Source organism: Lactuca saligna, chromosome 4 (assembly GCF_052625555.1).
Source record: "Lactuca saligna cultivar CGN05327 chromosome 4, ASM5262555v1, whole genome shotgun sequence".
Classification (NCBI taxonomy): Eukaryota; Viridiplantae; Streptophyta; class Magnoliopsida; order Asterales; family Asteraceae; genus Lactuca; species Lactuca saligna.
The window spans coordinates 69,563,887-69,587,079 of record NC_136420.1 but is presented as its reverse complement, the minus strand read 5'-3'; the positions used below and the strand labels follow the sequence as shown (position 1 = coordinate 69,587,079).

Here is a 23,193-nt window from a genome sequence, read left to right as displayed (position 1 = left end):
GTAAAACTATATTTGAATATTAGAATATGGCCAACAAGCGAGTTCTATTTTATGTGCTTTAAACGAGACAATGTGTATGGATTGTAAGTTGATAGACACATTAGCTCTAAGAATTGGAATAATGCTTTGTTTATTCAATACGTCAAAATGATTTTATATAGGTTACAAAGAGATAAATAAATAACAAACTAATGACAGCTAATAAAGTAATCTAGATAAACTATTGACAGCTAATAAACTATATCCAATACTCCCCCTCAAGATGGAGCGTGCAAGTTAATAACGCCCATCTTGTCAAGTAAAAAATGAAATTGATCTGAACCAAGGCCTTTAGTGAGTAAATCAGCAACTTGTAATTTGCTATCAATCTTTAAAGGCATTATTTCCTTAGAAAGAACACGCTCACGGACAAAGAAACAGTCCATCTCAACATGTTTTGTCCTTTCATGAAACACAGGGTTGTTGGCAATGTGTCGGGCTGCCTGATTGTCACAAAACAAATCTGTAGGAGATGTAATGTGAACTTGTAAATCCTTTAAAAGCCAACGAATCCAAAGTATTTCATAACTGTAGATGCCATAGCTCAATATTCTGCCTTTGCAGATGACCGTGAAACCTCTGACTGCTTCTTCGTTTTCCATGAAATAGGAGCTCCGCCAAGCATAATGAGATAACCGGTACGGGAGCGCCTTGTGTAAGGACAACCAAGCCAATCAGAGTCGCAAAAGGCCGTCAAATGTGGATGTCCAGCTTTAGAAAGAGCACTCCCTGTCCAATAGTACCTTTTAAGTAGCGTAGGACTCGATGTAGAGCATCCAAATGGTTGCGTCTTGGATCAGCAACAAATTGACTAAGAATATTCACCGAATAAGTGATATCCGGTCTCGTAGCTTGAAGATATAACAACCTACCTACAAGCCGTCGATATTGTCTTGAATCAACCTTTTCTTCATTCTTACCCCGGTCAAGCTTCACATTCTGTTCAATAGGAAATTTGCTTGGTTTGCAACCAAGCATGCCACTATCTTGAAGAATATCGAGCACATACTTCCTTTGGCTCAAAACAAGCCCATTTTCAGTCTTAGCAACTTCTATGCCAAGGAAATACTTTAATTGGCCCAAATCTTTGATACTGAAAGCATTATCTAATTGAGCCTTAATTTGCTGAATTCGTTCAATATTGTTTCCGGTAATTATAACATCATCCACATAAATGAGGATAGCAATGTAAGTACCATTTTTGTCCCAAATGAACAAAGAATGGTCGGCTTTTGACTGAGAGAACCCAATACTTAACAAAAAAACTGTGAATTTGTGATACCAATTTCATGAAGCTTGTTTAAGCCCGTAAAGAGACCTTTTGAGACGGCATACATGAGTGTCGTTTTCTGTAGCAAACCCTTGCGGAAGCTTCATATAGACCTCCTCGTCCAAATCACCATGCAAGAAAGCATTGTTCACATCAAGCTGATGAATGAACCAATCTTTCTTAGTCGCAACAGCCAAGAGAGTACGAACAGTTACGATTTTTGCTACTGGAGCAAAAGTGTCGTGATAGTCGATTCCCTCCATTTGTGTGAACCCTTTTGCAACTAGCCGCGCTTTGTACCTTTCCACGGTCCCGTCAGGATTGAATTTGATCTTGAAAACCCACTTGCAATCAATCGCCCTTTTTCCTTTTGGTAGTTCCACCAATTCCCAAGTATTATTGGATGTAAGTGTTTTTATTTCGGTCTTCATAGCATCACGCCATCGAGGATCTTTAGCAGCTTGAGAAAAGGAAACAAGCTCATTGTTTGAAGTAATGGCCGCAAGGAAACATTTATGTTGGTTAGAGAAATTTTTATAAGAAATAAAATTTGCTATAGGATGTACCGTGGAGGATTCTTGATTGGTGTCGGGTTGTTGGTGACTGACCGAAGGGGGAAGATTCACGAGGAAATCTTTAAATCTTTGGGGTTGCACTCGAGTTCGTGTGGACCTGGCTGGAGTCTCAAACTCGTCTTGCAAGTTTTCGATAATTGGGCTTATGCTTTCATGTTGTTCTGGGCCTTCAGATGGGTTCTGATTGATTATTGCAGGTGGACTCGAGGGGACTGGGCTGGTCGAAACTGATGAGCCTGTTGCATTTGGACTCCCATGATCTGATGCACTTTGATCTTGAGTAGCCGAGTCTATATTAACTCCCCTTTCTTGGCTCAAATTTAATTCAGGTTCATCAGTGTGTATAAGCTCACAAAGATCATTCCATATTCTAGTTGGCTCGCCAATTTCTAACTGAGGTCCCGAATGAATGTTTTGGAATGGAAATTTGTTTTCATCAAAAATAACATCCCGACTAACTATTCTTTTCTTGGACTCTATATCATAAATTTTGTACCCTTTTGTACCCTTTGGATATCCCATAAATACCCCTGGTTTTCCTCTTTGCTCAAATTTATCCCCCTTTGTATTTGTATTTTTATGATATGCAAGACAGCCAAACACTTTCATGTGGTCATATGGGGGTTTTGTATTCCAAATAATTTTGTAAGGTGTCTTATTTTTTATGGTTTTTGAAGGTAACCTATTAATTATATAAGCAGCTGTAAGGATGCACTCACCCCAAAATTTCTTTGAAACATTTGCTTGGAACCTAATTGCCCGAGCTGTTTCCAACAAATGTCGGTGTTTTCTCTCCACAACACCATTTTGTTGTGGTGTATGTGGGCAAGTAGTTTCAAGTAGAATACCTTCTTTGTTGTAAAATTCGCGCATAAAGTTGGAAGTGAACTCACGTCCATTGTCACAACGAAACCTTTTAATGTTTTTATCAAATTGGACTTTCACCATTTTATGAAAATTAATCAAGCATGCATTAGCATCATTCTTGTGCTTAATAAGAAAAACCCAAACAGTCCGACTGTAGTCATCTACTAAAGTAAGAAAATAATTTGCATTCGTGTATGAAGGTATTCTGTAACCTCCCCAAATGTCACAATGAACTAGCTCAAAAATATGATTGGTTTTATTACGACTAATAGGAAAAGGTGTTCTGACTAATTTAGCCTTAGCACAAGAATCACAAACTTTTTCACTCAAACTAACTGAATTGTTCTTAAGAAAATCAATTTTTGCAATCTTTTCTTTTGAGGCATGGCCTAACCTTCTGTGCCAAGTGTCCGTCATGGTTGTCATGGCTCTTCTGTCTTGAGTCATCCCCATCCGGTAAAGTCCCCCCTTGGCGTCTACCCGCACCAATCAAGTTCCCTGTGTTGAGCTTCTGCATAACACAAAAATCAGGGAAAAATGTTACAACACATTGTAAATCATTGCTAATACGACTAACAGAGAGGAGATTACACTTGAAATCTGGGATACACAAAACCCCACTAATTTTTACTCCCCCTGGGAGGATACAGTCTCCCTTTTCTTTAACAGGTATAGAGTCCCCATTAGGTATAAAGACAGGTGGTTCAAAGGGAGTAGCAATTTTGTTTGTAAGTAATTGAGGAGTGTGAGTAATGTGTTCCGTACAACCTGAATCAACAACCCAGTCAACCTTACCAGCCATGTTAGCACTTCGAATTGTCTCATCATCAACCTTTGAGGAACTGAAATGTTTCACGAACATTTGGTACTGTTCTTTAGTTAACTCAGGTATTGGACTTTCTTCTATTCCTGTATGAGCCACCATGGTTTTGGGTTTGTCTGTTGTTTTCTTACCAGGCCACCAATCCGGGTATCCCACCAATCTGAAACAACCATCTCGCTTATGACCACTCTTGTTGCAGAAGGTACAATGCTCGTCCCTTTTATCTTTCACTTCCTTGTTCGCCCGTTTGGGATTCGTTTCTTTATTCATCGGTTTAGGGTTACCTCCCTTCTGAAAAGTCTTGAACGCAGCCGGTTCAGGTGGAGTTTTCTTGTCATCAGATAGAGCCCTCTGTCTTTCTTCCTCGGCGACTAGGTGATACACCACCCCCATCGACGGGATGGGTTTTGTTGCCAGAATCTGTGTTTTAATTACCGAAAATTGTGAATCTAAACCCATTAGAAATTGATACAAACGTTCCTTTTCTTGGAATTCAACTAATTGTTTACCAATTTCACAGGAGCAATCTTTACAGGAACATTTTGGAAAAGGGAGAATTGAGGATATTTCATCCCACAGTGTACGTAATTTTGTGTAATAAACTGAAAGAGAGTTACCATCTTGACGTGTAGCTGCAATCTTCTGTTTCAATTCATATGCTCTTGGCGAACTCTCTTTTCCAAATCGTTCATGAAGGTCGTTCCAGATTTGTGCAGCCGTGTTAGCATATTTCACACTATCACATATGCCCTTCTCCATTGCAGTGGTGAGCCAGCCCTTGATCATGGCGTCACATCGCATCCAAGGCATGTATTCTTTCGTTCCCTTTTCTGGTTTCTGAATTGTACCATCAACAAATTCAAATTTATTTTTGGCAAACAGGAAATTCTCCATCTCCTGCCTCCAATCGGAATAGTTTGCGTCGGTAAGTACTTCATTGACATGAAGCTGTTTTGGTATGTCGGATGAATGAAGATAAAAAGGAGAGCTGTGATCGAACCCGCTGCTGGATCCATCTCCATTCTTGTCTTTGTCTTTTGGTTCTCCCGTCATGTTTTAACGGAAGCAGGTACGATTTAGGGTTGTAAACAACCTGGCTCTGATACCATCTAAGAAACAATAATACATAATTGGAATAATGCTCTGTTTATTCAATACGTCAAAATGACTTTATATAGGTTACAAAGAGATAAATAAATAACAAACTAATGACAGCTAATAAAGTAATCTAGATAAACTATTGACAGCTAATAAACTATATCCAATATTAGCTTCATCCATAAATCAACAATTAACACGGTTTCCTTTCGGTTTGTTTAACAACCTTTATTTTGTTCCTTAATTTTTTCCCCTTTTTATAACTTAACCCCAACAAATTTGTACATTTTAATATTTACTCCATTTATGTTTTTTCAAGTGTTAATGTGTTCTAGTAACCATGCGCTCAATCTTCAAATAAAAGTTTACCTTACTAGTAACCATTTATCATCTCTTATTAGGGAGATAAATTACAATAGATTTTTAATGTTGTTTGTGAAATACTACTAACAAGGATGATCTTGTGGGTTGTGTAAAGACGAATTCAGTTGTGGATATTATAGAGAATACTAAATGATATGCTTAACTTGTTACATTGTACCAAACAAATTCTCATGAGACAAATACGAGTTAATTGTTGTTAATCGTTATCATAATTTGTATATGCTATGTGCCGAAACCTATCATAGTTTTCAAACCTTTGAATTATTTCATCATCAAATGAATAACTTGATGGTATGTTAAAAAACCACTTGATAAATATTAGATAAAAAAGGAATATTATTTAGAGTTATTACTAGTTTGCGGTTGTGGGCATATAAGACAGTTTGGCCGAGTGGTCTAAGGCGCCAGATTTAGGCTCTGGTCCGAAAGGGCGTGGGTTCAAATCCCACAGCTGTCAATTTTATTTTTTTATTTTTTTATTTTTTTATTATTAGTATTTTTTTTTACACTGAATACAAATTCTAAACGCCAACAACAACAACCAAGAAACGGATCTGTGGGAGGAACCAAAGCAAAGATACTACAAAAGTACAAACCACAAAAAACCTCTTCGGTTGTCTAACTTATGCTACAAAGTTAAAAACACTTCATTATATAAGATGAAATCTCTTAGAAAATTTTGGGATTTTTGCTTAAAGTTTGAAGACAAAATTGCAAGAATGGTCCCTGTGGTATGTTCAAAATTGCTACTTTGGGCCAAATAAGTTTGGACTAGCATTAATAATCCATAAGTTTTCATTTTGCTGCGGTTTTAGTCCAAAACAGTTTAAAAAAATCTAAAAATGACGGATTTGCCCTTTTCCATTTGTTTTTTGCATTTCTTTTTGTTATTTAATTATTTTTTAACTGAAAAAATAAAAATAAAAATAAATAAAATAAAATCTCTCTCTCTCTCTCTCTCTCTCTCTCTCTCTCCCCCCTCTCTCCCTCTCTCCCTCTCGCTTACTAGTAGCCAAATCAACACAAACATCTATCCATTTAACACTTACACATACTTAACACCCACAAATCAAAACCCAAAATCAATTCAAAGATGTGAAGTGCAATGTCATCTAACTTGTCGGATCTGAAATGATGGTGTATGTTGATTGTGGTGCCACAAACCACAAGTCGTTGCCGGTTGGTGGTGTCGAAGGAGAGAGATACACTTCGTCTCCAACCTGTGGGAGAGAAACCACAAACCTGAACCTAGTGTCGTCGTCGGAGTATGAGTGAAACGAAGAGACACAGACGAAAAACGAACCTATGAGAGGGAGAGAGAGATGAAAAACGATGCTAGGGTTTGCTATGACAGACGGCGACGTTAGGGTTTGCTATAACATCCAGATCTGACGACTGAGAAGAGGTGTTTTCGGCGAAGAAGAAGAGGATGGCAGAAAAACCCTTACTAGTCGTCGAATCTGAGGGATCGAGACTCGTCGGAGAAGGAATCAGATGAAGATGGTGCAGGAGATGAAGTCGTTTCAGACGAAGTCATTTATGGCTCGAGTTTACAGACAAAGTCGATAACCTTAGCGGTGGTGGTGTTGTTTATATTCGCCGGAAATGCGAAGGTTTTCAAAGGATTTCCGGTGGTGGTGGTGTTGTTTATATTCGCCGGAAAAACGAGGGCGTTCATATACGAGAGAGAGAGAGAGAGAGAGAGAGAGAGAGAGAGAGAGAAAGAAATATTTCTTTTATTTATTTTTATTTTTTTAGTTAAAAAATAATTAAATAACAAAAAGAAAAGCAAAAAACAAATGGAAAAGGGCAAATCTGTCATTTTTAGATTTTTTAAACTGTTTTGGACCAAAACCGCAGCAAAATGAAAACTTCCGGACTATTGATGCTAATCCAAACATGTTTGGCCCAAAGTAGCAATTTTGGACATATCACAGGGACCATTCTTGCAATTTTGTCAAGTTTGAAATTTCATAAACTTAATATTCAATATAAAAAGCAATGTTAAATATAAAAAGCAATGTTAACTATATAAAGACTTAGGGGCTGTTTGTTTTTTTTTTGTGAAGAGTTGCGCAACCACTTTTGTCTGTGCCACAGACAACGCGCAGACATATGCTCTCGCAGAGTGTTTGTTTTTTGGAAGTGTGCAGACCAAAAAACTTCTGCGCGAGGTCTTCCTGACGCAGACATGGGCCACTGTCTTCAAAGGTCTTCAGACCTCATTTTAACCAAAAAAAAGATCACCCGTTTTTTTTTCTTTCTCTTTTTGCTGAAAATGCATTTTTAATCTTTATGACATGAAATTAAGTTTAAAAAATTAATTTATTTCAACAGCTGCAGACGTTAAAAACAAATAGTATTCTTATTGCAGACTGCAGACATTTGGTCCACCTCTTCTGCCGCACAAGCTTGCAGATGTGGTCCGCAGACCGCATACATTTTGACTTTAAAAAAACAAACAACACCTTATTAATTTTATACATCATCTTTCTATTTATATTTATTAAAATTTTTTTATTAAATATCATTTCGAACGATTTATCTTCTATAAAGTTTTTTATCTTTTCTTTTTAAAATTAACTAACTTATAATCAGGACCGACCGTAAGATTTTGAAGACCGGTGAAATTTAATAAAAAATAGATCCTAAAACTTAAAAATCTAAAAATTTATGTAAAACAAATGTTGATGGAACATGTTCAATATTTTTATTGCATTGTACATTTATTTTTACAACATTGCACATTTATTTTTATATTAAGTCGTTGTATTTTGAAAAATACTCAGTTATAGCATTATACTTTCATATTTATCAAATTACAATGACGATACATGATGAAATGGAAGTAAATATTCTATAATAAACAATTCAATAAAAGTACGTTGATATTTATTGTTAACCCTAAGAAATAAAAATCAAGAAATATGAGAATCTTGATTATTTACAGAAAAAATCAAGAAATTTTATAATGTTGACAGTCATTCAAAAATCAAAAACACCATTAATCATGATTGTTTATAAAAGTATTAATAAAAATAACCTTTTCACTTATACAAACAAGAATCAAGAAGTCCTTAATCTTTATTTATACAACATGAATCAAGAACCCCACAACCTAATGATTCTCAATGTCATTGATCTATCTTTGAATCCAAATTTTAAAAACATCATCATATTTGACATTTTTGCCTTGTTTGATGTCTCACTTTTTACGGCTTCTACACCTAAATAAATGATGGTTTTTCCCCTGTTGCAATGCTTTTGCCTTGTTTGGTGTTGACGGTTGTATTATTACTTAGGAGGAGAAGAAGAAAGGGAAAAATATTAAGCATAATGAAGGCACTTCCGGTGATTATTAGAGAAGGTTGTCCAAAGTGAAGGGTGGTGGTAAAAAATAGGTTTGAATTTGGAGCTTTGATACCATGTAATGTAACAGATTGCTTGATTATAATGAGAATTTAACCTCATATAAATAGGAATATAAAATGATCTCTTGGCCTAACCTAAACCCTAATGTGTATTAGCTTAACCCTAATCATTAACAGATTTAACCATAAACTGTAAGTGATGAACGATGACATTTTATGTTATACCATATTGATTGTATTTCATTTTAATTGTAAGTGGTTAACAATGATATTTATGTTGCTTATAACGTTATAAAACATGAGTTGGGTCAACCTCTGGAAATTATTTTCATAGTCCATTAGAGTCTATATGTTTGGGTCAATTTAAGATAGCCACTCTATGTGCATCATGAAAGGATGTTATTAAGGTTAATGAATTAAAATGGAACCATACTTTGTTTCATGTTCACATTTAACCAACATTATTTTTTGTACACATTTAACTATTGAACTTGTTTCATATGTTCAAAAAGGGTAATATTACATATAACAACTATTAATATTTCACTTTTTCGATCAAGTAAAGCAAGTTCAATGGACAATTGTGTACAAAAAAATGTTAAGTAGATAAATGTGAACATGGAACAAGTTATGTTACCACTTTAAGTCATTAACCATTGTTATTAAGGTCAAAAACATGTCTTTAACATTGTATACCATCACATCCTTTAAGTGTGATTTATAGTATATAGAAATGAAAAATAATATTATTAATGTTTGTAGGTGAAAAGGCCTAAAAGTGAGCCTACAATATACAAATATCTTTCCTTTTATGTCCTACTTTTTCATTTATAAATGGAATCTGTTTAAAGCAGTCGGGTTGCAATGCAAGCTTATAGTTGATGAAGTTTGTCAGAATATTCTTGATATGACCTTATTTAACTATGTATTTTAGACCATTATTCTAATATAATTAAGTAAAATGTTATATTTTAAGATATATGGTACTTAATATGCTTTGAAATGTTCAATTACATTTAAAATGGAAGCTTGGAATTCAAAAGGAAGAGAAAGGAGCTAAAAAGATACAAAAAGGATGCTGCGGAACAGCTTGACCCCTCGTCAGTGTTTTGACCATATATCACGACTCGTAACTTCGGTTGGCGAGATTTAAGATGTTCTGTGAACTAGACAAAATTTTGGACGATTTTCGTGTTTGTGAAAAATTCGGATTCCCAGTTCCCACGTTGTGGCAAAGCCATTTCCACGGTGTACAAAATTTTTTTTAAAAAAATCGTGAACGTTTTGAATCCAATTCCGACGGCGTGGCAAGTCTTTTTCCACATCGTGACGATGCTGATGTAATGCCCGATCTTGACCTTCAACACAAAGCAGGACCGACTCAACCCAACAAACCATAACAGATTGACATATACCACAACAATCAATAACTAACAAACAGGTAATCATTTAGATATGCCAATCTAACGCATACTCAGTGAACACAGATAATCATACAGATCTATGAATCTAACACATACTCAACATAATAGTAATCTAATATACCAGGATACAAAATCTAGTGGGCCGGCCTTGGTGCCTTCGACCCATAAGTACGGTGAGGAAGACTCACCTAAATCGCAAATCAACTAAACCACAACTAAAGCCTCGCAAGCGCTTCTACATCACTTCTATCTTGTCATGCAAGGTCAAAAGTTAATAGTCAAAGTCAAAGTCAGCCCAGGTCAAAAGTTAATAGTCAAAGTCAAAGTCAACAACCCTTAATGTCAACTATCCAGCCTCACATCATGATTGGATGTTAGTCACGTCATGAGTGTCCACTCGGTCTAATTCCAACTCATATCGACCCAGCCTAGCCAAATCAGTCAAAGAAAATCACTTGAGCTGACCTCACAACGTGAGAAACCTTCTCTCATGTCGTGAGACCCAAAGAGCTTAAGAGAAGACGGGGTCATTCAACCCTCACATCATGAGACCCTATGTCTCAAGTCCTAAGCACCGTATAAAGTCAAAATCCAACCATTTAATTCCTTAACCCATTAATCCATTTTACTCTAAATTTCCAGATAGTCTTATTACTCCATAATACACTTAAAAGTCGATGCTTTATGGGCATGTATGTCCAATACATGTCTAGATCTCATTTGTGACCAAAATTGAAGAAAATACCATCCAACTTTCATGTAAAGGTTCAAAGCCCAATCATTCACTAGATCTGAACTTCATGACACTCTAAAGACCATTATGACCCATAAAGTTGCCAACCTTATGGTTTCCATTCATTCAAACTTGCTCAAACAAGGAGATAAGTGGGAAAAAACTTGGATCTAGCCACAAACAACAATAAAGGTGGACGCTTGACACTTACAATGGTCCAGAAACAATGTGAGGTGATGATAATGATGATTCCTTGCAAGTCTCTTCAAAAGTTTACCTTATTCTTCTTATTCTTCTCTTCTTCTTCAAACCAATAAATGCTCCAAAAATGGCCAAGAATCAATCAAGGGGGTGAAGGATAAGGTTTTCTGAGGTGAAAGAGGTTTTGGATGCTGATAAAGAACCCCAAAATGGGTTTAGAGGTACTTAAATACGAAGGAAACCCTAAATGATCTTGGGCTTGGGCTGCGTCATATATTACATCGTGAGCCTCTATGTCTCATGTCATGAGACCAATCCCAAACAAAATTTCGATAATAACCCATCTTACATCATGATCACTCAAAGATCACGTTGTGAGGCTCCAATTCCTCCAAAATTTGACCTTTTGACTCCTTGAAACCCTAAATTGATCCATCTTGGAAAGCGGGAGTTACATGAAGTCTGATTCAAGTGGGGAGAATTGTAACACTGACGGCCTTCAGTTAAAAATTTCCTTAAATTCTAAGTGGATATTGATTTCGTGCATGGGTCGAGTACGATGGGCATTATCATGGTATATTGAGCATACCATGGCAAAACTTGGACACTAGACTTTCCTATAGTATGCTGAGCATACATATGGTATGTTGGGCGTACTTAAGCCTAGGGAAAACCCTAAATCTTTGGGTTTGGACCCTATTTAACCACCTTGTGCCCCAAGGTTCTCTCATTACCAGCCTCCATTGTCCCCCCAAGGCATTATCTCAAAATCCTAATCCATTTTTAGAGAGATTTAATCCTTGTGTGTGTTTTGGTGTGTGTTTGGAGCATCTCGAAGAAGAAGAGCTCATTGGAGGAGGATTAGTTTGCTTAGAGCTTGAAGATCCAACACTTTCTTCACCTTTGCAAGCTTCTAGAGGTATAAAGCTTCAAAATTTATGACTCCTTAGCTTAGATCTAAATTTGGGATTATTTTTGGCATGTTTTGGTCCCTTGGTTTGGTTCATGTGACTAGGAGCTACTCCAGAACATGTTTGGGTCATTTCTTGGTATTTCCGGAGTTATAAAATCATAAAAATGGCATCTTGATAGGTTAAGCTCCACCATGCATAAGTTTGATGGGCTTAATATGAAGTTAGAATGTTATAAATGCATGTTGGGTCTCTTGGATCCATGCAAAGGCATCAAGTTGATGAATTTATCGTTTAAGGAATTCCCTAAGAGCCGGATCTGCAATTTGGACATTTGGACCTAATGAATTAAGTTCTTAATGATGTTTTGGCTAGTTGGGGCGTACGCGTTTGGGCCCCCATTTTTTCGGCAAAACCTGGTACACTGAGCGTACTGGTGGTACGCTTACTCATAAGAAACCTTTTTTAGGCTTTAGGTTGTTTGGGCCATTATTGGGCCTTATGCCTTTTTGGGCAAGTGTTAGGCCTTAGATCTCTTGGGCCTTATTAGACCCTAGGTCTTTCGGGCTTGGGTAATAGGTTGAGGGGTCCACTATAGGAAGGGGTAAAATGGCATTTTACCCCTTGGCATGTTAGATGTTAATCCGGACCTTTTATGGGTTATTACCTTGATTATTTATTAGGTTTAATTTGGAATGTTCGATGTGAGGAGCCGTAGTAGCAGCATCCCGGGAGTGTGGTTTGTCTATCTTCAAATTAAGGTGAGTTCCTTCATTGTACTCGTGGGTCGAAGGCACTAATGCTGACCCACTGGATTATGTGTGTAGGATGATAGTTGGCTTTGTGACACTTAGTGTTATGCATGTATGTACTTGTTGAGTTTGCGACTCTTGCTGATATGATTATATGCTTAGCTGTAAGGGGGGAAATAGACCCGATACCAGTTGAAAGAGACCGAAGGGGTGGAATAGACCTAATACTAGTTGAAAGATACCGAAAGGGCGAAATAAACCCAGTACTGGTTGAAAGAGACCGAATGGGGTGAAATAGACCCAATACCCATTGAAAGAGACCGAAATGGGTGAAATAACCTAATTATGTTTGACTGTTATATATGTATGGTATGTGATATTTTATAAAAACTCACTAAGATTTGTGCTTACAATTTGATGTTTATAGTTTTAGGTACTTCCAACTCGAAAAGGAAGGGCCCAACATGATCACATCGCATCCACCCATGTTATTCCTCACTTTTATGATTTTGAGAATTGTACTCTGATTACTATTTTACTTTGACATACTTTTGAATGGTTTGATATGGATATTGATGATTTGGGTTGAATCAAAAATGAAATTTTTATTTATGATTTTGGGATGTCACAACTAAAACCGTAAATAGAGCCGGAAATTATCCCTAATGACATATCTTCAAACCTAATTCGTCCACTATGAAAATAAACCCCAAAAGTGCCATTTTGAGGGTCTAGAAGGCGGTCGGAGGACCGTTAAGATGATATGGAGAGAAGATCTGAAGGATTAGTGAGCGGATTCATGTCGTAAATCATTCTGTTTGTTGTTGTTCCGACCACAATTAACATTCCATTATGATTTTCATACGTTTTACTTTCTGATTTAGGGCTTCAAAACTCTATTAATTTGTGTTAGACTAGATTAATCATTGAGGATAGATCAATTTTCTATTCAAATTAAATATTCTTATTTAATTTATTATGTTTGCTTGATAAAACATCTTTATGTGTTAAAGTTTCAATCTTTTTTGCTTATTTTTTAGTATTGTTAGGTTTAGATGAACACTCTAGCTTGATGTGTTTGAGTCATATGATTTTATGAATTATAAATTTATATGACTAGTGTTTGATCAAAATCTACGGTTATATAGTAAAGTTTGTAATTTTAATGTGTAAGAATACATATGATGACCATTTATGTGTAGTAGCTTTATGATCTTTGATGCTAATAATTCAAGTCTCTCATAATACGAATTGAAAAGTGATTTTTAGGATAATCAGTTCACTTGATAATTGCAATTAAAAGTCTAAGCAATCAACAGAGTAGTTGTCTAAACCCAGAAACTAGTCACTTTAGGAATTGGTGAATAGCGAATAAATATCCATTGCACTTAGTAGTTAACCAAAAGTACATGAAGTGATTCGTTTCCAGTAAGTTTATCTAGTTAGTTTAGTAATTGATTTAGTTGAGTTTTATAATCAAAACCCCCTTTTATTAATTTTTTTATTTAGTATAAAATATAATCAAATATTCTAATGTTAATTTATTACAGTTTCCCTTGAGTTTGACACTCTTGCTTATCAAAGTTATACTATACTGGATCATGTTTACTGTCTATAAGGTGTGGTTTAGATGTAACAGACTAGAAATTACAAATAAAAACTTGTACATTAAAATACACATCGATTCTTAAGGAGCTTGATAAATTTATATATTTCAACAATCAATAACAACTTTTGGAATTGGATATGCCAATTTGATGAAGTTTTTGCCAATAATATATATATATATATATATATATATATATATATATATATATATATATATATATATATATATATATATATATATGGCAACGTGTTAATATATATTTAAATTTTCAGACACTATGCTTATTTAAATGATAGATTGATAGTTGTCAAGTACGCTCCTTTGAATGTCTTCCTCTTTTATTTGGTGCAAATTGCTAGACTATTATGGTCACTATTTCAATCAACAAACAAGAATTCAGAATACTTTTATGTTTTTGCTTCAAGGAGATGTAAGAAGAGATTGTTTAAGGTGAAGTTTGTAATTTTTACATTGTATGAATGAATTTTCTTTTGCATAAAATATTTTTTGCTAGGTTGTCATTTTTGAAAAATATGTCTTACATTAGTTTGTTTAGGTTCGACGATATAAAAATGGAGCATTATTATGTTATTCAACCGAGGTTCAACAAACCTTAGGATTGACCCTGCCCACTGACTTTTGTGATGATCTCATTTTTTATCGGTGGCTCATCCACACTATACTTTAAGATGTATAGTCGCATATTTTGAAATGACTTAAGAGTACATCAAAAGGAACTTGTTGTAGGGTCAGGAAAAAAACAATTTTTTGAAATCAGTATGAATCATGATCCAATTGAAATATCGTGTGATCACTTTTTTAATATGATATTTCGACCTTATACTTGGGTTATACGAAATCCAGATTAAGAGGATAATCCTTCAAGAAAAAGTTTCGTATCTAGAGATTGATATGAGACCACGAACTAGAGTTTTATAGAATTCGATTGATAATTTGTAAATTGCATTATTAAAATGACATGGTAACCGTGAAATCACAAACACTCGTGTGAACATTTTGATATGATATTCATACATACATACATACATATTTACATACATAAATACATGCATACATACATACATATACACATACCTACATACATGTATACATATATACACACATACGCACACACACAAGTATGTAGCTGGAAACCCTTTGAAACACCCGATTCCTGGTATGTATTTAAATTCAAGTAATTTCATGTTTTGCTTTGGGACTCAGCGAGTTGGAGGCCCAACTCGTCGAGTAGACTCGATTTTGACCGAGAATTTTAGTGACCTACTTGACGAGTCGGGGGACCGACTCGACGAGTAAAAGCTGTTTGGATGCAACCCTAGTATTTAGGGCTTGCACCCTATTTAAACGACTTATTCTACCTCAAACCAGCCCCCATCGTCCCTCCCAACCCATAGAAACCCTAACTCGAAACCCTAAGCCTTTATTGAGTGTTCTTGAGCTTTTTGGCACCTTTTGTGTGTTTTTGAAGTTGGAAAAGGAGAAGGAAGCTTGGGAGATCAAGAGAGAGCAAGTAGATCCAGAAGTCTTGGCATATTTCCTACTCATTGAGGTATAAAGCTAATACCTTGGCTATTCATTACTTAGATCTTGATTTGGGGCTATTTTCTACCTTTTTTCTAAGCTTTAGTGAAGCTATACTCGGATTTGTGTGTATATTTGGAGTTATACTTCAGATTTGGAACCATTGAGGGTTCCTATGGCATAAAGGTGACAACTTTATGGCCATAGGAGACCCATGCAACATATAAACCCATTTTTACGGCTTTTTGAGCCAAGAACCCCATGCATGGACATCAAGTTTGTGACTTTACGTATAATATAGACCCTAGGAGGCCAGATCTATGATTTGGATGCATTAAGACCGATTAAAATCAACTGTATAGTTTTGGACAAAGAGGGACTCGACGAGTTGCTTAGGTGACTCGGCGAGTCGGTTGCAGTTTCCCCCAAAACGACTTCTGGAAGTGGTCTTTGGTTGAGTTGAAGGAAAACTCAGCCTGTTGGGGTTAGTTATAGACTTGATGATTAAAGGACTCGATGAGTTCAAGGAGGAACTCGACAAGTTCAAGGCAATGTCCTAACCACATGAAGACGGACTCGGTAAGTTCAGAGAGAACTCGGTGAGTCATAGACTAAATACCTTCATACGAATGAAGATGAACTCGACAAGTTCAAGGACGAACTCGGCGAGTCAGTTGAAGAAGGTCCCGATGTTTGTTGAAGGAGAACTCGTCGAGCTCTTGCTAGACTCGACAAGTAGGGACGAGATTGTAGCATTTTATGGACGTGGGGACTCGACAAGTTAGTGGACCAACTCGGCGAGTCGAGTCAACTAGATGTTGACTATGACCAAAGTTGACTTTGACCAAGGTTTTGACATTGACTTTGACTTGGACTTGAGTTGACCCTTGTAGGGGTTATGAGTATGAAATGGTAACATAGAAATGATGTTGTGTAGGGATCGAGGAGTCGAGAAGAGTTGATTTCCGTACCGAGGACAGTGCAGACACTACACCACATTGAGGTGAGTTACCCTCTAGTAGAAGTGGGTCTAAGGCACCAAGGCCAACCCATTAGTAGTTGATTATAGTTGAGATGACTGTCTTTGTGATAATTGTCTGGTTTGCTACTACCTGATGTGTTCTATGTGCTAGTATGATATGCTATATATAATAGTGGTAGTAGGAGGGGAATAGTCCCACAGTTTAGTTGTTAGGACTGAAGGGTAGGTAGGACACCCCAGATATGTCTGACAACATGATTATGATATGTTATTATGGTAGGGGTGAAATGGTCCCCGTGACCGGGTGAGATAGACCGGAGGGTAGACAGATACCCCAAAATGTCCTGACACGGGTAGGTAGCACCCCAAAATGGCTTAACATGGGTAGGTCGAGCACCCCAGAATTGCCCGACAGTATGTATGATTGTATGGTATGTGGTATGATGAGGGAACTCACTAAGCTTTGTGCTTACGATTTTCAGTTTTGGTTTCAAGTACCTCTTCATCTAAAGGGAAAGAGCCGGCAGGGTAGCAACGCATCGCACATACATGATTCCGCATTTGAGAACCCTGTGATTGTACTATGATATTATACTATTTGACATTATGGTTTTTGAGACATGTAACTATGGTTTTGTAGTTTGATGTGATATCAGTAATATTTTCCTCAAACAATTTTATAAGTAATATAACTAAAAAAAAAAAACCTTGTCTCGATTTTGGGATGTTACACCCTTGTGTGAAAACACAAGTCATATGAACTTCTATTACTAAAATCATATTGGATTAGAAGGTATTACATGGCATAGCCTTGTACAAAAATCTTAAAGATCCTAAACTTCCTAAATATAAAAGTAGCCACCCTTTCATGACATTCTGCCACTATAAATTATAAAGGAGGAGGCCTCGTGCCGCTTGCACGGCCGCAAATAAGTATGTTCTTCGGGATCGGATACTCGTCTCTCCATGAGTTCACAGGAGAATAAACCCGCAAGTAAAATTGTTGGCCTAAATATTGTCGAGCCCAGTTCTGAGACCTCCAATTCCACATCCCTACATTATCCAATGGTACGTACAATGCGGTCCACGATTTCGGATATACCTATATGATAATAACACTTCTATAGTTAACAAAAAAATCAAATTGTCTCGTAATTTATTGGGTTAGATACAAGAAATAGCAATGTACTTTCAATATTTATTCATTATAGTATTTTACTTTCATTTCATCATATTACAAAATCATACTTCAAAAAACTTAACAATTATAACAATTGTCTATCATATAGAAATATATTTCATTGCTTTAACTAGGGATGAACAAGAACCGCACCACAACTAAAATTAACCGCAAAAACCGCACCACAACTAAAATTAACCGCAAAAACCGCATAAACCGCAACCGCAATAAAAACCGATGGTGATGTTTTCTGTTTTTCAAAAACCGCAAATTTGCGGTGCGGTGCGGTTATTAGTTTTTAAAAACCACACCGCACCGCATATATTATATACAATTTTTTTATTAATTATTTATATATTAAATATTAAAAATAAGACAAGTTTTATGGATAAAAGATGGATAAAATATTTGAAAGCAAAAGTGTTGGGTTTTTGTTATATTTAATTTTGAAAAATTGTGAAATTAGACATTTTTAAGATATTTATTGTTAATTACTATTCATTTTACGTTTTTAAGATATTAATTGTTTGTGATTTAAGTTAATTGTCTTATAGTTTATGGTTTTTTTTATCATTACAAGTAATATCTTTGAACTTTTAAAACCGTTTGATCTCTAAATTGTAGTTATAAACCACACAAAATAACCGCAACACAAAAAAACAAAACCGCACTGCAAAAATAACCGCCTAACCGCACCAAGCGGTTTTGAAAATGGATTAACCGCATTTGCGGTTAGTGGTGAGGTTTTAACTAATAATCGCACTGAACCGCAACACGCTCACCCCTAGCTTTAACATACGCTCACCTCTAGCTTTAACATAAGTTCTTAAAGTAATTTATTCTAATCAAAATATTAAAAAAAAATTAGTAAATTAAAAATAAAAGTTGACGAGTGGAAATGAAAAAGTGATATTGAAATAAAAAAAAAATCGAAACAGCAATAAATTATTAAAATATTTTTCATAGCCTTAAGATAAATACCTGAACCGTAGAGCGAGTAATCCCATCTTTTAAATTGTATCTTGTTCTGCTAGCAGCTGACCATTGCCCTCCATCCATCCTGTTTACTCCATCCATTTTCAGTATCGACATTTTCAAACTCAGATTCTTTATTAATCTAAAAAAGTTAGCAACTAAATGGGATTTTAAGCTTACCCGACGACAAAGAAGAAGGAGCCATCAATGTGCCATGATTGTACATTATCTTCAGAATTCTCAAACACAATCTCAGCAAACGATCTGAAATCAGCAGCCATGACGGAAGTCCGGAGGATACCACCACCAATACCACCGGTGGGGCTGTCTGGAATTGTTCCAAGGGAAAACACGCCGGGGATCTTGAAGTAATCAGCAATCTTGAGAGGGGTATCCGCCGGAATAAAAGACACGCTATTGACGGCGTACCTCTGTTTCCCATTTATAATCGGAGCAGAGTTTGCAAGCCTGATTGTCCGAGTGCAGTTAATCGTCCCGTAATGGTACGACCCTTGTGGGTTTGGCCTCGGTCCATTTGCCTTCAAGTTTTGCCTAACTGATCGAGCTTGATTTAATGACCAATCGAATTGCCCGGTTGGGCCAACAGGTGGAGGAGCCGGAAAAGTTCCCGGAGAGTTACTGTAATGAAGAGTGCAGGATGCGGCGAGGGCTTGGGAGGTGAATCGGGTTGAGAAGACCATGTAGTAATCATGCGGTGGTTGATCGGCGGTGACCAAAACGGAACACGACTGACCCAGATGGATATCAAGAGATGAGTATGTGTTCTGAACAGTATGAGTCCCTTCCACCTCAACCAGCAGCATCTTATGGTTCTGGATTCTGAAATTGATCGATGTCGTAAGCCCCACATTCGAAATTCTCAACCTGTAAGTTTTCCCTGGAGAAAAAAAATTCGAAATTTATTGAATCTGGATAACAATTTAAACATTCAAGAAGATGATTATGTACCTGGATCAACTGTGAATTTAAGTCTGTTAGGTCCACGGCCGTTGATGAGAATACCATCGGGGAATGGAAGATCATGTCCGCCGTCTAAAATTGCTTTCAAATCCTGAACAATTTCATGTCATGTCAAGTGATTACAATAAACATAACTGAAACTAGAAACTTACGGTGTGGTTTTGCTTGAACCAGTCACCGGCGATGATGGTGAAATCTCCGGCAGGTGGTGGGAATGGGACGGGGATCAAAGGGCGGCTGGAGATTGTGATGCCGCCAAAGCCTCCGGCAGCCCTATGAAAAGCAAGTGAAGGGAAGTAGAAGAAGCTTCCGATTTGATCCTTAATTTGAAGATTGTATGTGAAGTTTTGACCAGGTGGGATGGGGCAATTCGTGCCATAAACTCCATCTTGCCATGAATTTCTTTTCTGTTGTATCCCGTTCCTGATCATGATTTCAAATTTCAAATATTGCATTCGTGATCATTGCAATTTGAAAATTTACACAATTAGAAAAGCTAAATCAAACACAAATAAGAAGTTAGAGGTGACCAGGTAATGAGGAATGGTTCGGGCAAGCTGTTGTGAACATTAACAATCACATTGTCATCAGTCATCCAATCGATTTGTGGGCCCGGAAACTGCCCGTTTATGAATATCCCCTGCAACCCCCGAAGTGTATGAATTCAAAATGTACACTAGAGTAAGAATTAAGAAATTAATGAAGATTGAAATACATACCTGTTGTTTAACTCCAAGAGGAGATACATCACCATAAGTAATATTCCAGTCGAAGAATCTAGTAGGGGCTTCTCCATTAATGGTTTTAGCCATTGATATGAACATGAATATCATCAATGACTTCTTCATACCCCATTGCTTCATCTTCTCTGAATCGATGAGAGGTAGAACAGGGAGATAAATAGACAATGAAATCGAAAAGGATAAAAATGGAGGGGGGGATATCTACAGATTTTCAGATCTAAGTTCAGAAGCATATTGTTAAAGTTAGAAGTAGAGTGTTAGAGTTAAGTTAGGAAAGTAGTAGTTATCGGTTAGAAATTATGTGTTAAGAAGCAATTAGTTAGACACTAGCACTCTGGATTTATTTTCTTCTTTCTTTGTTCCTCTGGATTTCTATCTTTTATGTTATGTTACTTCTTTATAATATCAGAGCGAACCAAACAAATGAAGCCTTGATGATTTATAGCATAGCCAAGAAAGATGGTGGATTTGGGAAGTAATTTATGATAGCCAATATTTCGGTCGAAAGGGTAGTATAAACATCCAAATGTGTGGAGGGTGGATTAATTAGGCAGGATATTGAATAATTTTTTGAATGGAGATCGAAAAAAGAGCTATTAACAAAAATCATCATATACTACCCGACCACCTTTTCACATCCTCCTTAATAAATATATTCTCCTTAATAGATGAAAATAATTTTGCCACTTGTTAATCTCTCATGATGTTTGACACTTGTCACTTTATGATATTTTTGAAATAAATTTTATCAACTTGTTAATTTCTGGTTTATTTTGATTTTAAATTAAAATCATATATACTTATATATGTAAAGTATTAAATATAATATATATGAAATTAAATTGTAATAAATACATTTTTTTTTCTTTTTTATTTTAAAGTTTTACATTAAAAAATATTTACTGCTTACACTTTAATGTTTAATCTTTTTTTTTTAGATTAACTCATGTAATACACGAGCTTTATACCTAATTTTATCGTAAAATGATCACTTAAATTGATCAACAACAAAAACAATTTATTACAAAAAGAAAAACATCATAAATGATCCCTATGGTTACCCAAAATCTAAAGTTTAGTCCCCGTGGTTTAAAAACCTCATAGATGGTCCATGTGGTTTCAAAACTTTTAATAAATGGTCATTTTTGCTAACTCCGTTAGCATTTAACCGTAAAGTGAAGGACATTTCTGTCATTTCACAACAACAGGGACCATTTATGATGTTTTGCCTTATTTAAAAAAAAAAGAAAAAAATATAATTATTTAATATTAAATTTTCCCACCCTCTCTCTCTCTCATTCTCCTTCTCTCTCTCTCTCTCTCTCTCTCTCTCTCTCTCTCTCTAAACCTTCTATCAGATCCTAAAAGGCACCACCACCCAGAATTTCTTAGCTGCCTCCGTCTTCCACACAAGAAATAATGGTGACTGAGATCTCTCATTCCTTCCTCCCATGGTCGCATCGCCTCCAGACGGTGTCACCTCCTTCCTCAATTTCTCGATTCTATCTCCTAATCTAGATTCATGATGTGGAATTTGCGAGTCTTCAACCAAATTTTCAACTATCATTATCAATCTTCTACTACTACTGCTCATCATCGATTTAATCCTAGTCTCGAAAATTGAGATTTCATGTTGTGGAATTCATGAGTAATTCACTTAATTCGGAAGATCTGGTTAATTTGATCCCTATATCTTATTGTATTCCTTCCACTTTGATTGATCATTCCACTCTGTGAATCTACACTTGATGAAGCAACCGATCATTCAATCAATCATTTCTTTTTCTTGATTAGAAATCTGATGATATGATTACCTTTACAAGGTTGTATTTACATGTTACAACTAATAGGGGATGGGGCCTCGTCTTCATCAATTTGAGAAGGGAAAAAACACGCAAGACGCAGAAAAGGTTTGGTGTAGAAGATCTATTGCTAAGACTGGCGATCCCGTTTTTCCGACGAGTTTGTTTCTTCCTTGGTATTTAACCCAACAATGGGACTCTAGGAATGAAGGAAGACAACAATGACCAAGGGAGGGTGCTACGCGATGTTGGTGAGCTCGAAGGGTGGTATGGGAGGTCGGGGTTGGTCGTAATCACGAAGGGAAGAGCTGGGGATCAGGTAGGCTACTACACCGTCAGGATGGAGGCAGCCTCTTCTTGGCCAGTGGTGAAGAAAAACGAGATGGGAAGAGAGAAGTGAGGGTAGCCATATATATCGGGTCTGCTGTGTGACTGGTCCGCCGCACCGGCCAACAGTCCACCTGGTCCACCCTCCGCGTCTAGCCATATACATCGAGTCTGCAGGGTGGTTGGTCCGCCCGCACCGGGCCTTCAATCCACCTGGTCCACTCTCTGAGTCTACAGTATGACTGGTCTGACCGCACCGGGCCTTCAGTCGGCCTGGTCCACTCTCCGAGCCTCGGTACGTCTGGTCCGCCCTCGTGGGGCCTACAGCCTATCCGGACCGCTCGCTAGGCCTTCAGAATAACCGGTCCGCCCTGGGTATGTTGACCTACAACACAAAGTAGGTCCCGCCTCAACCCAACCCAAGTCAAACAACCATGTGCACATAAACATACAATCATATAACAATTCATATTCAATGAAAACGATCTAGCAGATCACGTAACACAACATACTCTAAGCAGGATACCGACCTAACCGGTCACTAGCATAGCATCATCCTATATACCAGGATACCGACATTAACCAGGTCTCTAACGAATACCAG

The 23,193-nt window shown here is 36.7% G+C and overlaps 1 protein-coding gene and 1 non-coding gene across 2 annotated transcripts; one reads left to right on the top strand and one right to left on the bottom strand.

Moving 5' to 3' along the window:
* Positions 1 to 5,433: 5,433 nt before the first annotated feature.
* TRNAL-UAG (transfer RNA leucine (anticodon UAG)) lies at positions 5,434 to 5,513 on the top strand. The gene has a single exon. It is a non-coding gene; the product is annotated as a tRNA-Leu (tRNA).
* Positions 5,514 to 17,297: 11,784 nt separating this feature from the next.
* LOC145042100 (protein SKU5 SIMILAR 14-like) lies at positions 17,298 to 20,802 on the bottom strand. Its single transcript, XM_078990468.1, has 7 exons — positions 20,437 to 20,802; positions 20,248 to 20,357; positions 19,870 to 20,140; positions 19,706 to 19,808; positions 18,917 to 19,634; positions 18,743 to 18,821; positions 17,298 to 17,683 (listed from the first exon to the last, which is right to left on the bottom strand). The coding sequence occupies exons 1-7, from the start codon at positions 20,578 to 20,580 to the stop codon at positions 17,471 to 17,473; spliced, it is 1,638 nt and encodes a 545-aa protein (XP_078846594.1). The 5' UTR covers positions 20,581 to 20,802; the 3' UTR covers positions 17,298 to 17,470.
* Positions 20,803 to 23,193: the final 2,391 nt, after the last annotated feature.

Bases quoted from the DNA above. Each gene is read 5' to 3' on its own strand.
- LOC145042100 (XM_078990468.1), bottom strand. From the start codon at position 20,580: ATGAAGCAATGGGGTATGAAGAAGTCATTGATGATATTCATGTTCATA. The intron at 19,809-19,869 runs GTAAGTTTCTAG...GAAATTGTTCAG, and splicing joins GGTTCAAGCAAAACCACACC to GATTTGAAAGCAATTTTAGA. The intron at 18,822-18,916 runs GTAAGCTTAAAA...TGGAGTAAACAG, and splicing joins TCCTTCTTCTTTGTCGTCGG to GATGGATGGAGGGCAATGGT.